Source organism: Rhinatrema bivittatum, chromosome 1, assembly GCF_901001135.1.
Source record: "Rhinatrema bivittatum chromosome 1, aRhiBiv1.1, whole genome shotgun sequence".
NCBI classification, from domain to species: domain Eukaryota; kingdom Metazoa; phylum Chordata; class Amphibia; order Gymnophiona; family Rhinatrematidae; genus Rhinatrema; species Rhinatrema bivittatum.
The window spans coordinates 701570526-701587394 of NC_042615.1; the positions used below are offsets into that span (position 1 = coordinate 701570526).

Below are 16869 nucleotides of genomic sequence, written 5' to 3' on the forward strand. Positions count from 1 at the left end.
CCTGCATGGGCATGTAAGCTGGACATTTATAGACCACCACAGCTAAAATACAAGAGTTGCACATTACTTTTAAACAAAGCTCACAGTAAAGGACTGTTGAAAATGTATCATGAATATGCAATTCTTCTGCCATTGGCATCTATTTCACATTTACTTATTGCCAGAGAATGGCATGTAACTAAATGGCTAGGTACATTGTTCAACTATCAAAGTATTCACCTGCTGGTACTTGGATACTGGATACAGCAATTTAACATCCAGCTTAGGGTTATACTGAGCCAGAGACTCATTCCGATAGTGGATTATTAGCTCGACGACAGAGTTGAAGGTTAATGGGTCAGAAAAGCCATACTTTCCATCTCGGTGAAAGATTTTTATTAATTTGTTATTTCCTCCTTTTCTGTAAAATAAATTAAAATTGGAAAATTAGCAAATATCACTTGTTTAAAAATAAAATGGTACTAGCAGGTCACAAGGTACAAAGTGCACAAGTTATTTTACCGTAGTGTAAGTGTATAGTCTCCAAGCATTTTTGTGGATGCATCTCGTACCAAGAAAGTGCCATCTGTAGTATCACGCAGCTTCTCATTTACCTCTTCCCTGAGAAGAATAGAAGGAAAACAATGTAAATAAAACCATATTAGCTAAATCTGCACCAGCTGTTGATAATATAGCCTCCCAACAGCCCTCACACTGGAGTTCCTTTAAAGGAATATAGCAATTGACCCTTGCTGTACTGAAAATAGAAGCAGAAGTGCTCAAGGCCAGCACAAAAAGGCATACAAGAAAGCACAAACTGCTCCTCCAGAAGACATTAGGCTTATTTGATACTGCAGTTGGAAGGTCAATGGATTATGAAATAAGGTACTTACTATCATTTACTGCTCAAAAGTATCTTGACAAAGTCCTACCCAGATATACTATACAGACAAAGCAAAGTATTCCAAATCCCTGAAGATCAACCTCCTACAAAGCTGCAACCTAAGTTTGTGTACTGATAGGAGACAGACATTCAATGCGAGAAAACAGAATCAGCTTATATCCTTGGTCTAGGATTTTCCATACTAAGTACCTAGCAGAAGTATTATATGCTGCAAATAGTACAGAATACAAGTGAATATTCTATCACACATTGCTCTCTAATAGCTGACATAACTATTTTCTATCCTGTGTTGCAAATACTGTGGGAGAAAACTCTTGATCCCTGTAAACTACATATTAAAACAGTGCAAATGGCCCTGATCATTGCCATATAATTTGCTTTTCAATTTGTATTTAAACAAACTATAGGCATATCATTTAGAAATGCCTTCCAACAGTGAAATGTATATGGCAGTTCTGTTTTATTTTATGTTTTTTGAAAGGTCTGACAGTTGAATGCTTTGCTTTTTAAAATTTCCTCATTTACTTTTTCTCTTAATAGATTTCTCTTGGTTGACTAGCCAGGTGATTTTGATCTCACAAGTTAGCAAAAAAACTGCAAGGGCACTTGCCAAAGATGCTGAAATCTTCAGTTTTATTCGAGTGCTAGAGAGTCATCCTCCTGCAGTGGCATGTCAGTTCCCTACCCTGGAACAACGTATCAACTCTGCCATGTATCTGCACCCTACTGAACTGAAAACTCAAACATGCCTATGATGAAGGATGATTAAGGCTGTTTTTGCCTTTATTTAATTTATACTATAGAAAAGTTAAATAGGAAATGACAGGACAAAGTAATCTCGTTTTGGAGACTGTCTTAGAGTTAGACTATGGCTCCTTTAAGGGTCACCATTTGGTCACTTCTAGAACAAAGTCTGCTGTTCTTCGTATGCTTCTGAAAGAGTTCCCAATCATGAACTTTTAACAGCTGGATTACAACTATAATTTATAAGATTTCAGAATCAATTAGCATTTTTGAGCCCTAGAATCAGTTTGTAAATCTTTCTTTTTTTTTTAAAGTTAAAATGCACTAAATTTTAAACTGCATATGAAATCCTGCTACCAATTTAAATTAAGCCACAATGAGCTTATATACAATAAAAAGATATTTAAACTTACCTTGAGATATCGCCCCAGTACCACTCAGCATCTTGCAGAGACATATTAGTCATACCGTTGTTCACTACAGCACTGGGTTTTGGAGGTTTTGGAGGCAGGGCTGCAGATTAAAAGGAGGAAAAGAAAACCTCAAACTTTATTCAGGTGCCTGCTACATATTAAATGCCATACTAGTTCAAATTTAAGATCAGTGGTCAAGAAATTCTGAACCACAACACAAAACCCTATAAAATAGTCCAGCGGGCAACTTGTACCCTAATTCAGAGTCTCACAGAATGTGTATTATGGACATATTTATTTATTTATTGTTTTTGTTATACCGAGTTTCATGATAGGCATCACATCAACCCGGTTTACAAATAACAAGGAGTGTAAAGCATAACGTAACGTAAAAAAATCACATTTGTTATACCGAGTTTCATGATAGGCATCACATCAACCCGGTTTACAAATAACAAGGAGTGTAAAGCATAACGTAACGTAAAAAACAATATTTTCAATACATATCAGTAACCTTCTACTTGAGCTTCCTTGGCTATTTCATAGTACATAAAGCTGCAAGTGAATCTTTCATTGTGGCAGTCCATCTTCAGGAATTAGAAGCCATGTGCCATTTTGTAAACAACCCTCATTTATTTTATCAAGAAGGAATGTGCCTGCATGAAGCCGGCTGTGGATATGAGAGACAGGAAACGCTACACTGCATGCAATAAGGAATGTTACTTCACAGCCTCAGCAGCTTGCATGTGGATCTGCAAAAGATCACTTTTAAAAGACTCCCCTGTCACCCAAATATCCACTGTTAATCTTTATATGACAGGACAAATGTCTTAAATGCCAAACCTAGATTACAATTTGAAACCCCACTCCTCCTCCTACAAAGCAGCACACAGATACTGCAACATTTCCAACTAGTTTTCTGCCAGGACAGGGGGAAGGAATACAAAACCTTCACTAAGTGGTAGGTTTAAAATCCCATTCCAGTGTGCCACTGTTATCTACATGTATCTTTAGTCCTAACTAGACACTTTTAGTATTTAGAATATCCCTAAAGAAGCCCATTAATTTAGTAGACAACCCCCCCCCCCCACTAAAATAATTTAAAAATGTGTTTCCTTTTTCAAGTATATAGATTTTAAAGAAATATATTAGTGGGAGGCATTTCAACCTGAGTTGGCAATAGCAAAGTACTGCTGTAATAAAGAATAATGTCTGTAAGCACTTCGTTACCATTCACTTAAAGATACAAGCCAAGAAAAAGATTTAACTTTTCCTACAATTGTCTGTTAATAGGAACAGTCTAACACATTGCAACTGTTTGCTCCTCCTATACTGTCATCATGGATTGTCTGCATGAAACAAAGAAAAGCAGAAATGATGCAATGATAGGACATACTGACAGCACAGCACAAGCAAAAAAAAAAAAAAAATACTAGGACTGAAATCCCAAAACCAAACAGAAAAATGCCCTCGTTCATATATCAAGAAAACATTTCCAGTACAATCCTGCTTGTTAATCCACTGTCATGAAAAGCACTATTTTTGTAAAGAAACCATACTCTATAAAAAGAATACAAATTGTAAAAAGAAAATTGCTCACACTAAAAAATAATTTGCATCACAAACCAGCAAAGAAAAGGACTGTGCAAACAAGTCTGTTGCAAGATGACTGCAGCATTACCTGGTGGATCCATTTCTATGTAAAACATCAAGTCCATTCCACAATATATGTCTGCTTTAGGATAATCTAATTCCAGCTCCTCCATATTCCAAACTGTGTTGCACATTTGTTTTACAGTTTCACTGCCCAGGATTGCTCATAAGAAAACAGCCAGGCTCTTTGTAATGGTGTCTTGGAATTCATTTTAAAACCTATAAGGGGCTGCACTGTAACCTATTACATCATGCACCTCAAACCAATCCAGGCAGAATAATGTCACTAGACCACTCCTGTTTCATTATTTCTTTCCTAGACTAATCGTCAATTTTTCTTAAAGAGAGAACATGGAACAGAACTGCAACCTATACCTGCTGTTATAAAAGCAGCAGCTTTAATATGATTGCTGGCATATGAAGTCAGTTTTCTAATTCCTGCTCATGACTTCTTGCAGTATGGTACATTCCACTCTTGGCAGCTTGACAAAAGCTGATATGCTGCAGCACGTATTTTTTTTTTTTTTGTTAAGTGCATCTGGGTTTAGAGATAAGTCTGTCATTTCTCGGTTTCCAAATCTTCCTCGGAGCCATCTGCAAGTTACTATTTAGAAATCCTTCAGCATTAGCCCTAGCACTGTTACAAACATTCTTAGTAGCCCTTTTATAGAACACAAACCATTTACACAAGTGCACTCCCTGGCTAACCTCCCCCAGGAGGAGAGAAGATGAAGCAAACCAATTCATGGACTGCAATGCAAGGCACAGGACACTGGCATCTTATTCTACTTAATGAATAGTTTCAAAACTGCCATGTGGATGGTTCAGATCTCTGTACAGAGCAGGACTAGTCAAGAAAGCCAGGAATAACAAAAGGCTATTAAGTTTAATAAAAAATGTTTTTGTCTTTTTCAGTTAGGCTTATATTCTATACGTACATGCAAGTTAGTGATGCATCAAAAAGTCAGCAAAACAAAATGCAACAGATTTGTTTCACCCAATGATCACTGTCTTATCAAAATGTTCCCACTATTGGTCAAGGCCCACAAATCAGCTTTGAAGATGCTTCAAAAATATTTTCATAAATCTACAAATAAAATCAGACTTTTTCATTGTCCAGTCAATAGCTTGCAGGGATTTTTTGGGACACATTACAAATCTGTATAAAGGAGTTTTTCAGATGCAATTCTTAAAAAATATTCTCACTTTCTCCAATTCACACATTGATGACTTCATCACCAACATTTATTTAAAATGTTACCCATATCCTCCAAAGTTCAGGGTGGGGTATAAAATATATGTACCTAAATACAAACATTCAAGAATAAAACTGAATAAAATACAGACATTAACCCATTATGTCTCCATGTCCTATTTAAAGGATGGCTTTCTAAAAAGGGACATAATGGGTTAAACAAACATTAAATGGACTGCCAATTACTCGACAGAAGTTATCCTATTACCATGAGGGGAATTTCAGCACAGTTGTTTTAATCAGATGTTAAAAAAAAAAAATTGTAATGCCTAAGTAACAGATATTACACTAAAAAACAGGCAAAGAATTCCAAATTATGGGTCTGGCTATTGAAAAAGCACATTCATGTGTCTGCCAAGTGGGCAACCCACAGAGATGAAACATCTAAAAAGGCCCTGACCTGACTAGAGGATAGTAGGACTAGAGCAGTAAACTGAGTTCATCCATGGTAAGGTGGTGGTATTCAGTAATTTGTGAACAGTTACCACCATTTTGTCCTGCACACACCACCTATATAGGGAGCCAATGCAGGAAACAAAACACTGGCGTGATATAGTCCTGTTAGAACAGCCACATTTTATAACTGAAGTGATCTTAATGAATTAGACGGAATAATGGAATACAATGGTCCAAACCTGTGAGCACTGAAGATTGTAAAACTATATGAAAATCATTGGCTTCTAAGAGGTGTTTAAGGTGTTGCAACAGACATAACTTAGCAAATGAATTCTGATTAACCAATCTTATGACCACACACTGATAATGCAGGGTCCAAAATTATCCCTAGATTCCAAACTTTTTTCAAGATCTGATTATAACCTTCAAATACAAAGAAAGATGGAATATCATGGGATGGAAACCAGCTTACTATGATTACCTCTCTTATTAATGTTAAGAAAAAAGGTTACCAACTCAAATTGCTGTCAAGCAGTTTAATGCAAACTGAAACATAATGGACCACAATGATCTTGTAGGGAAGAAAAACAATGTCTTTGGCATAAAGTTTGTAGTTGACACCAAGTCCGGCTAGCAATTTACATAACGGGATAAGAAGATGTTAAACAATGTTGCCGATAGGGCAGAGTCTTGAGGGACACCTGTTGAAACTATGCCAAGAGGTCTTCGTGGTTAGTTTGAGCTATACATGAAAAATCTGATCCAGGTCAATATTGTACCAGCAATTCCAATCTCAACTAGGCGAGAAAATAGGATCTCATGATTTAATGTATTGAATGTGAGAGATATTTAACAATCAGCATATAGACTGTTCCTGAAGCAAAACCACATCTGACTATCAAAACTGGATAGTAATTTGTTTCAGCGCTAAAATGTTTTAGAAACCTAGATTGGAATTGATCCAGAATAGAATATTCCTCAAAAAAGTCAGTCAGATAGTTGTCACAATATAGCATTCTCAATTATCTTAGACTGGAACAGAAGGGATGAAATGGGTCTATATCAAAATCTAGGTCAGGAAATAAAGAAATACATTTTCTCCAAAGCTTCACTAGCAACTGTTTCTGAAGAGACACTTGTACAATCAGGTTAATGCTCAGCCCAAACCAGTCTAGCATGATGGGGCACTATATGCTAATCCAGTACAGGCAGGATACAGACAGGTGATATTCTACTGCTACCATGAGCCTGGCAAGGTTTCAACTTTAAAATCAAGCACACCAGGGCTGCAATGCTCCAAACTGACAAACTTATAGAGAAAGGGAAGAGAAAAACAGGTTACCCTGAGGAACAAAAAGGGACATACAAAATTAGAAAGCCAACTTACCTAGTAAATTATGCATTGCAGCAATATATATCCAAATAGTGGGTCGGGGGAAGACTGTCCATACAAATTTTTTCAACAAAAACTAAAAAAAAATGTTTCTGAATTAGTCACTTCTATAACTATGCTAATAAAAAAAAATAAGAAATTGATCAGGTAAAGTAGCATCTGATATCCAATGAATGTGCTAAAAAAACCTGGCTTAACGCTGAATCCCTGTCCTGCTCCCAGATTAAAATGCTGCTGGGTGCAGAGGAATCTAGCCGCTCACTGCTGTTAATCATTAAAAGAAGAACCTGATTTCAGTACTGCAGACCAGAAAAAAAAAAAAAGTACTTGGTAGCTTGCACCTCTCCCTCTGATAAAGATCTCAGTTTCATGATTAACTTGGGCTGGTTCAAATATTTGCTGAGCCAGGGATTTCAAGGGGGGGGGAGGTGGGGGGGAGAGAAAGGGCAGCCAGTCCAAGCAAAAGCTGTCATCAGCTAACAAGTGGCCAACACAAGGCTAACTTTCTCATTTTAGCCTGGTAAATGAGAAGGCCATTGTGACTGGACTTAAAATAGTCTCTAACTGGCTGCCGGGTGCAGTATTAAAAGTAACCGAGAGTCAAGAAAAGCACTATGAGCAGTCAAATGCAGGAAGTGGCTTAGCAAGTTCAGCAAAAAAAAAAAAAAAAAAATAGAATCAAAGCTTTCCTTGTAAAGTTCAGCGTGTCAGAAAAAAAATCCTGCACATACAGCTCTTAACATGCCCATTCCTTCTGTGTGCACATACACACAGTACTAACAGCTCTAATGCTGTGCCCTCACAATCTGGGAGTAAATTGCACCTGCACCAAATCAATGGAAGTGTGTGGGGTGAGGGTGGGGAGAGGACGACAAACCTTCAGAACAAAACACCATTCATACTGTCTGACAAATATTTATATACAGCATGGAAAGTAAAGGACACTTGTCACAAGTGCTAATTCTCTTTATCCTTTAAAACCTTATGTTTCTATGTAGGGCCAAAACCAATTCTACCTTTGACTTGACTTGGGTATGGATAGACTGGCTATGACGAGGTTGCAAATATAACCCTCCTCTTATGAGAGCGCACTGAGGAAAGGGTGTAATGGATGTTTCTCCTCTTCTCACTTCAATTTGAATTATCTATTTCCCTTCTCCTGCTTAGAGTAGAGGACTCTTATCTGGTCTACTGTCTGGCAGAGACAGGAGGGTGATGGAAGCCAGAGGCGTGATGGGGCAGAGAGATCAGAGAGCCAGAGATGGCGATTTGTAAGGGGAAGATTTTAAGACATGGAGTGTGAGTGTGAGAGTGTGTGTGGCTGGGGGGTGTAAGGGAACATGAATGCTTCTAGGCTAGTATATGTGAAAGCCACTAAAGGACAGGAATCATGGGGGTGGGGAGAGAAAATGAGGGAATGGGACAGGGGAAACACAGTGGTAAGAGGATGAGAATGGGGGCAAAATAGCACAAGGGATGGGGAGGAAAGTATTAATATTGGGGTCACTGAGCTCCTGTCATTGTTCTTGTGGGGGACATGGTAAGGGATTGATAAAGGCTAATGGGGACAGGATACAGCATGGGAGGAGACTGAGGAGATGCTGATCAAAGATAGATGGGGACAGGATGAGGGAAATGAGAGATTAGGAAGAACAAGATGGGATTAAGAGACAGAAAACAGTCATTGGGTGGAGCATGGGAGATAGAGAAAGGATGATGTTAGATGGCGACAGGGTGGGAGGATTGAGACAAATGATGTGGACAAGGTGAAAGGATTAAAAGACTGGGGAGGACAGTGTAGAGGATTTGAGAAAGGCTGGTAGGAGGACTGAGGTTGAGGGGGACAGGATGGGAGAGAGATGGTGGAGACAGGGACTGACTGAAGGGAACTAGAGTGAAAGACACTGGGCACAGCACGGTGGGAGAAAGAAGCTGGTCAAACAGTTGGTGTCAGGTGTGTGGATTGAGCTATACTGATGGGGATAAGATAGGGGAATTGAGAAAGACTGGTTGGAGGATGGTAAGATTTGAGGACACAGGATGGGATAAAGATGCTGTTGGCATAGGGTGAAGGGATTAAAAGACTGGTGAAGACAGGATGGAGAATTGAGAAACACGAGGGGCTTTAGCAAGAGTCATGGAGACAAGGTTGGAGGACTTGAGCGAGAGAGACTGGTGAGGACAGGGTGGGTGGATTGAGAGAGCAGAGTTGCTTACCCGTAACATGTGTTCTCCTAGGACAGCAAGATGTTAGTCCTCACAGATGTGATGGGGCCCGGCACGGAAACTTTTGTCAAAGTTTCTAGAACTTTTACTGGCACACTGAGTATGCCCAGCATGCCACTATCTGCATGTCTAAGCAGGATCCCTCTTCAGTCTTGTAACAGAATTGACGAGTAAAAAAAATAAAATGCAGGAGAACCCAACTCTGAAGGGTGACAGGCAGGTTTCCTGAGAACTAACATCCTGTCCTAGGAGAACACCTGTTTATAGGTAAGCAACTCTTTCTCCGAGGACAAGCAGAATGGTACTCCTCACAGATGAATGAATACTAAGCTACAGACTGCTCCCAGTAAGGCTTATGACCAACAGGCACCGAACCAGGTGCCAATGGGCACAAACAACTGCGGTGCTGTTAACACAGGGAGACAGCATGGGCCCTAGACAGGGAGAGTTGGGTTTTTAAAGCTTGGAAGAGGTTGTGCTCGACCATCTGTCCAAGCAGCAGTGAGAAGCAAACGTGTGTAGAGAACTCCACATTGTGGCTCTGCAGATTTTGGCAATGAGGACCGCTCTTAAGTAGGCCACCATGGCTTAATGCGGCCTCCAAGGTGAAGGAGATGCAATCCGCCAGCCAGTTGGACAGAGTTTGTTTGCCCACAGCAATGCTCATTCTATTGTTGTAAGAGGATAAGAGTTGCGTGGACTGCCTGTGGCCTGCAGTGCGTTCAAGATAGAAAGCCAAAGCCCTCTTACATTCCAGACAGTATAGATCCCGTTCACCTTGGTGAGAATGAGGTCTCGGGAAAAAGGTGGGCAGAATAATAGACTGATTAAGATGAAAATCAGTCACCACCTTAGGCAGAAACTTAGTGTGGTCCTGCATTCTTACCTTATCATGAAAGAACTTTGTGTAGGGCAGATACGTCACTAATGCCTGAAGCTCACTAACTGTGAGCCAAAGTGACCGCCTTGAGGAAAAGAACCTTCCAGGTTCGGTACCTTGGATTACAGGCGTGCCTAGGCTCGAACGAGTCATGCATGAGTTGCACTAGCACCATGTTGAGGTCCCAGGACAGAACAGGATGACGTGTGACTTGGGGTAGTTGATGACAAACCCCAGAGACTGCAGCACATGGGCAGTTATAGACAGGGAGCGGAGCGCCCCCTGCTGGGTGTTGCTTCTGATTAACACATCATCCAGATAGGGGAACACATGCACTCCCTGCCAGTGCAGGTATGTCCCTACAACTGCCAGGCATTTGGTGAAGACCCGTGGGGCCGAAGGCTGAAGGGCAAACATGGTATTGGAAATGCTCCTTGCCCACTAGGAAGTGAGATACTTCCTGCGGCTGGGGAAGATCTTGATGTGGGCGTAGTGTCCTTTAGGTTGAGGGAGCAGAGCCAGTCTTCTTTTTGCAGGAGAGGGATCAGGGTGCCCAAAGAGACCATCAAATTTTTCTCTTTGCAGAACTTTGTTCAAGGCTCTCAGAGAATAGGGCGCAGGTCCCCTGTTTTCTTTGGTATCAGGAAGTACCGAGAGTAGAACCCTCGGCCCCGCTGGCGGACAGGGATGGTTTTGATCGCCCCTCCATTAGCAGGGCGGAGAACTCTGTCATAAGCACTTCCTGATGAGAGGACACACCCCACAATGGACACAGGGGAGAGTCCTCAGGGACATCCCTGAAGTTCAGTCGGTACCCTCGGCGAACGATGGCGAGAACCCACTGGTTCAACGTAATGCTGGGCCAGAGGTCTACAAATAGATATAGCCGGCCCCTGACCGAAGGGGCAGGGGCCCCGAGGGTATGGCAATCTGGCATATACTCCCTTGCTAGTAGTCAAAACCCCGCAGCGGGGCTTTCACTGTTGAGAGCAACCCCGAGAGCTGGCATGTGATGTAATTCCTGAGAGGCAGGAGGGTAGTACTTTCTCTGGCAGTAAAAGGACTTTCTGGAGCCCTGTCACAAGGATTTCCTAATAGAGGATGGTGGGTCTGAGGTACCTGCTGAGAGGTGCTGCAGGGTTTTGTGGTGGTCTTAACTGGGCTACCGCAACCCTAAGCTTATGTCCGAAGAAATTCTCTCCCATGCAGGGCAAGTCTGCCAGCTTCTCCTGGACCTTTGGTCAAAGGTCAGAGAAACAAAGCCAGGCCATTCTGTGGACACCAATACTCACTGCAGCCACCCTCGCTGCCGTTTCAAACACATCATAGATGGACCGCACCTCGTGTTTGCTCGCCTCCATGCCTTGCTACACAACCACCATGAAAGCGTCCTTCTGCTGTTGGGGCAGGCGCTCTGACAACTCCTGGACCTGATTTCACAGGTTCAAGTGATATTGGGTCATATACAGTTGGTAGGCTGATATGGGTAAAGAGCATAGTGCCCTGAAAAGCCTTCCTACCTAGGGTATCCAATGCTCTATGTTCCCGACCTGGTGGTGCAGAGGCATGGGTGCAAGAATGCTTGGCTTTCTTGAGGGCAGACTCCACCACCACAGACTGGTGTGGGAGGTGGCACCTCTCAAAGCCCAGGGCTTGTTGCACCAGATAAATGCATCAGCCTTTTGACTGACCAGAGGAACAGACACAGGGTGCTCCCAGATCCTGAGGAGGAGGAGATAGCCACTATTCTCTTTTGGTGTATCAACAAACTGGAGGTCTTCCAGCATTCTGTGCTAAGCAGCCTCTTCAGTAAGGAGCTGGAATAGAATGGCCTCTGCCATAGTCTGGACAAAGCCCGCAAAAGGAAAGATCATCCGGAGGAGATAGACACCTTTCTCTGATGGAAAGAAGGTCATCTGAGTGCTCCAAGGAAGACTCATCTTCTCTGGGATTGTATGGGGGCTCCTCCTCGCTAACATCCCTCGGGGGCCAGGGTGGAGAGTCCCTGTGCAAGCCTCTTGGATTTGTCATCAAAGGCACTGTGGGCATAGACTGCCCCGAGATCCCCGAAGGTCCGGGAATAGCATCAGGGAACTCCAGCAGTGGCACTAATGGTCTTGAGGGCACCGTTAGCCGCACGAGTTCTTCCTCCTCAGAGGATTCAATAATTGGAATCGCTCCAGAGACGGGCATTGGTGGCTGCTGGGGAACTGATGGTCCCCCGGGCACTGGCTGCGTCATAAGTATGCCTAGAAGGATGTCTAGACGCTCTACCAGGGGTGCCAAGAGAGACAGTGCAGGCTCAGACATCAGCTTGGGAATTGGTGCCGGTAGTGGCTCAATACCCCGCAGGGTTCAGCACACCGCCTGCTGAAGCCTGTGGCCCAACTCCTCCTGAAAGTCCACTGTAGTTAAGACGGATGGAGAACGTGGAGGAGAAGAAGTCACCAGAGCCTCCTCAGAGCCCTTGGACTCCCAGGTCTGATAAAGGACGGTGCCTCTTCCCTATGGGGTTGCTTCGATGGTGGCATGGCAGCCCCCGATGCCACACCGGTTCTGGAGCCGTGTGCAGACTGCGACCGGTGACTGTGCTTGCGGGACTTCCCTCTGTGCTCGGCCCGGTCTTTCCCCAGAGCTGAGGAAGGTGAAGATCCTGATGTCCTTGAGTGCGACAACACCAGACACACCCTATCTCCACTCCTCTCTCATGAGAGGTTTCTGTGAAGAAAATGTTGAGGAAAAATCTCACAGAGCTCCAGAGAACTGCGAAGCAACTGCTGCATGGGGGAAAAAAAAAAAAAAAGACTAAAGGGGGACTCCTGCTGGATGCAGGGTTGGAAGCATGCTGGGCATATTCAGTGTGCCAGTCTGTCAAAGTTCTAGAAACTTTGACAAAAGTGTTCTGTGATTGGGCTCCATCCTGTCACCCATATGTGAGGACTACCACCCTGCTTGTCCTGGGAGAAAAGATGGTTTGAAAAATAAGCTCATAGCAGAGCTCCACTACCGCAAGGCAACTATATCGCCGGGAAAAAAAAAAAAAAAAGACTGAAGAGGGACCCCATGTGGACGTGCGGATAGTGGCATGGTCAGTGTGCCAGTCAAAATTCTAGAAACTGAAAAGTTTTCCGTGCCAGGCTCCATCCAATGTCGTCACCCATCTGTGAGGACTACCATCCTGCTTGTTCTAGGAGAAAAAGATACTATGGGGAGAGGGGGGGGACCCTTCCCCACACCCCTTTGTCTTTTGAAAATGTGTGGCTTTTTGGTATTGTACATTCTGATTCCTTGGCTACCCCTGCGCCGTAACCTTTTGCCAGCGCAAAAAGAGGCAGGGCTTGATATAAGGCACATGCAGCGATTTCATTTTGAAATACCCCATGCATATTTTACTACTTGCACTTTGAACTTGAAAAGCAGCACAATCAACACTGGCTTCAATTCTGCAGGGCCTTTCCTTTTGCAAATTAGCCCCCATATCCACAAGTATCTGTAAACTCCCTGCAGGGTTTAAGAGACTATCATATGGAGAGCTCTGTCATCTTTGCTATTGTATCCAATAAAAAAGGGGAAGGGAGGGTGCTGTTGAGTCTCTCTAATTTTTACCAAGACTACAGGATAATTTTCAAAAGTGTATGCAGGAGGCTAAGAGGTAGGAACCTAAGTTGGCCCCTTTGAAAATGAACTAAGGCTGTGCTTAAATTTAGATCCTAAAAAACGAGCCACTATGGTGATGAAGTTAACACTGGGAAAAAAAAAAAAAAAAAAAGAGAATGTTAAAGAATTAGCACAAAAAAAAACCCCAACCTAAATCTGGGCAAATAAACTGCAGGCTTAAAATTAGGAAGCTAAGTTCTAGATTCCTAGATTTAGGTGACTTTTCAGTTGAAAAAACCTTAGGTGCCTAAAGTGCAGTAGCATTAGATTCCTAATTTTAGGAATAGAGCATTTTTTTTTTAAACTGGCCCCTATGTGAACCACATGCTGCCTGAGTACTCAATCCAATGAGAATGCAATTTAATTGGTGAGATCTCCCACATTGGTTTCCTTAGTGCCTCTAAATCTCAAATATTCTTAGATTACATTTTAAATTCCCCTCAAAAGCTTAATATGCTCACTTGAGGCATTTTGCATATCCATGCTTGTGGTATATTTGGTTTCTTGGGAAATGATGGCTAAATCTCATGCTCTGTTAGCTTAAAAAAGAGAGCCCTCTGCTGGCCAAAGATAAACAGTCATGAACCTAAAATTAAAAGCTAAAATCCCAGAAGTGAAATGTGTAAACAATATCTAGAATAGCAAAAAAGGTATATCCTAGCAGTTATACCTTAAGTTCCTAACTTTAAACAAAATAGTGCTAAGATCCTTTTAAGTATATTTCACATGGGCAGCCACTTTAGCTGTAATGCCACATCTAATTCTGGACTATAACAAAAACCATTAACTCCTATGGTGAAAAGCTCACATGTGCACTTTCACATCAAGGCTTGTGCAACTGTATTGGGTTCTGAAGACAAACACTTCTACATTCTTGTGGTTTTACTCGGTCAGATCTCCAACTGTCCAGTAGTGTAGACTTTGCCATGCATTACATTCTCCATGTATGCTGCACCATTCCACTCCAAGGAGAACTGGGAGCATCTCTGCACTCTTCAGTATTGTATTAACCTACAGCAGCTGTGAGTAGGTCTCCCTAACTTAGGATGTAAGGTCCTTGGGAGTAAGATCCCCTTTATTACTACACTTATATCACTTACAAAAAAAATTCACTATTCCTTTTAGTAAGAGTGCTGCATGAAAGTCTTGGCAAAATAAAGTTGCATTTACATTTATCATATTCGGAACGAGAGGGCACACTTATTTAAAAACATTTCTATACCGCTTTCTCCATGAATTTCTCAATGTGGTTTACAAGTAAAGTAACATACATAATTCTTATAAAATTAAAAATAAGCATCAGATAAAGGAAAATTAAAACATACATAATACAACATCAAAATAAAATAAACAGGCAAAACTGCAAAGTACTAGCAATGGTGGGGCCGCTTGGCAATAGTCACCATATGATCAAATCTGAATTAATGACTGGAAGGGAGACAGTAAGTAAATCCACGGCTCTAGTGCCAAACTTTCAAAAGGGAAACTTTGATAAAATGAGAAAGAAAAAAGCTGAAAGGTGCGGCTACAAAGGTAAAAAAAATGTGCAACAGGCGTGGACATTGTTAAAAAAATACCATTCTTGAAGTACAGTCCAGATATATGCCACACAATAAGAAAGGCAAAATGATTACTGGCATGGTTAAAAGTTGAGTGAAAGAGGCTAGTTTAGCCAAAAGATCTTCATTCAAAAATTGGAAGAAGGATTCATCTGAAGAAAATAGGATAAAGCATAAGCACTGGCAAGTTAAATGTAAGATACTGATAAGACAGGTTAAGACAGAATTTGAAAATAAGTTGGCTGTAGAGGCAAAATTCACAATAAAAAAAAATAAATGTTTAAATATATCCAAAGCAGAAAGCCTGTAAGGGAGTCCGCTGGATGATCAAGGGGTTAAAGGGGCACTTAGAGAGGATAAGGCCCTGGCAGAAAGATCAAAAGATTTCATTGCTTTGGTGTTTACTGAAGAGAATGTTGGAGAGATACCCATTCCGGAGAAGGTTTTCATGGGTGATGATTCAGATAAATTGAACCAAATCACTGTGAACAGTGGTAGGCCTGATTGATAAACTGAAGAGTAGCAAATCACCTGGATCAGATGGTATATACCCCAGGGTTCTGAAAACTGAAAAATGAAATATCAGACCTATTTCAATTAATTTGTAATATCATTAAAATCATCTGATGTACCTGAATATTGGAAGATGGCCAATGGAACCCCTATATTTAAAAAGGGATCCAGAGGTGATCCAAGAAACTATAGACTAGTGAGCCTGAATTCAGTGCCAGGAAAAATCGTGGAAACTGTTAAAGAATAAAATCACAAAACATTTAGATAGAAATGGTTTGATGAGTCACAGCCAACATGGATTTACCCAAGGGAAGTCTTACCTCACAAATCTCCTACATTTTTTTGAAGGGGTGAACAAACATGTGGACAAAGGTGAACAAGTAGATGTGATGTACTGGGATTTTCAGCAGCCATTCGACAAAGTCCTGCATAAGAGGCTAAGAAAACTAAAAAGTCATGGGATAGGAGGAGATGTCCTTTTGTGGATTGCAAACTAGTTAAGAGACAGGAAAGAGTAGGATTAAATGGTCTGTTTTCACAGTGGAAAAAGGTAAAACAGTGGAATGCCTTGGGGATCTGTACTTGGACCAGTGCTTTTTAATATATTTATAAATGATCTGGAAAGGGGTATGACAAGTAAGGTGATCAAATTTGCAGATGACAAAATTATGCAATCGTTAAATCTCAAGTGGATTGTGATGAATTGCAGGACCACCTTGCGAGACTGGAAAATTGGGCTTCCAAATGGCAGATGAAATTTACTGTGGAAAAGTGCAAAAGTGATACATATAGGGAATATTAGCCCCTTGCCGTAGTTACACAATGTTAGGTTTTATCTTAGGGGTCACCAACCAGGAAAGAATCTAGGCATCATAGTAGATAATACATTGAAATAGTCAGCTCAGTGTGCTGTGGAGATCAAAAAAGCAAACAATGTTAGGAATTATTAGGAAGGGAATGGAAAATAAAACATATGTCATAATGCCTCTATTGCTCCATGGTGAGATCGCACCTTGAATACTGTGTGCAATTCTGGGCTCTGCATTTCTAAAAGGATATAGCTACAGTAGAGAAAGTTCAGAAAAGGGTGACCAAAATAAGGGGTATGGTATGGCTGCCCTATGAGGAAAGGCTAAAGAAGTTAGGGCTGTTCAGTTTGGAGAAGACACAACTGAGGGGGGATATGATAGAAATCTACAAAATCATGAAAGGACTTGAACAAGCTAATGTAAATCTGTTATTTACTCTCAGATAACAGGACTAGGGGGCCCTCTATGAAGTTAGCAAGTAGCTCATT

General features: G+C 41.6%; 1 protein-coding gene across 5 annotated transcripts in view; it reads right to left on the bottom strand.

The window, feature by feature from the left end:
* Positions 1-16869, bottom strand: part of PIK3R1 (phosphoinositide-3-kinase regulatory subunit 1) — a 161264-nt gene that overhangs the window by 26983 nt on the left and 117412 nt on the right. For 3 of the 5 annotated variants that reach the window (XM_029575834.1, XM_029575849.1, XM_029575841.1), the window contains exons 7-9: positions 2041-2140; positions 502-600; positions 220-400 (exon numbers count right to left, since the gene is read on the bottom strand). In XM_029575834.1, coding sequence (XP_029431694.1) covers positions 220-400; positions 502-600; positions 2041-2140 — 380 coding nt within the window. Of the gene's footprint in view, positions 1-219; positions 401-501; positions 601-2040; positions 2141-3721; positions 3869-6731; positions 6933-16869 lie in introns of those variants that run through there. The other 2 variants (XM_029575865.1, XM_029575856.1) reach the window with 2 other exon arrangements.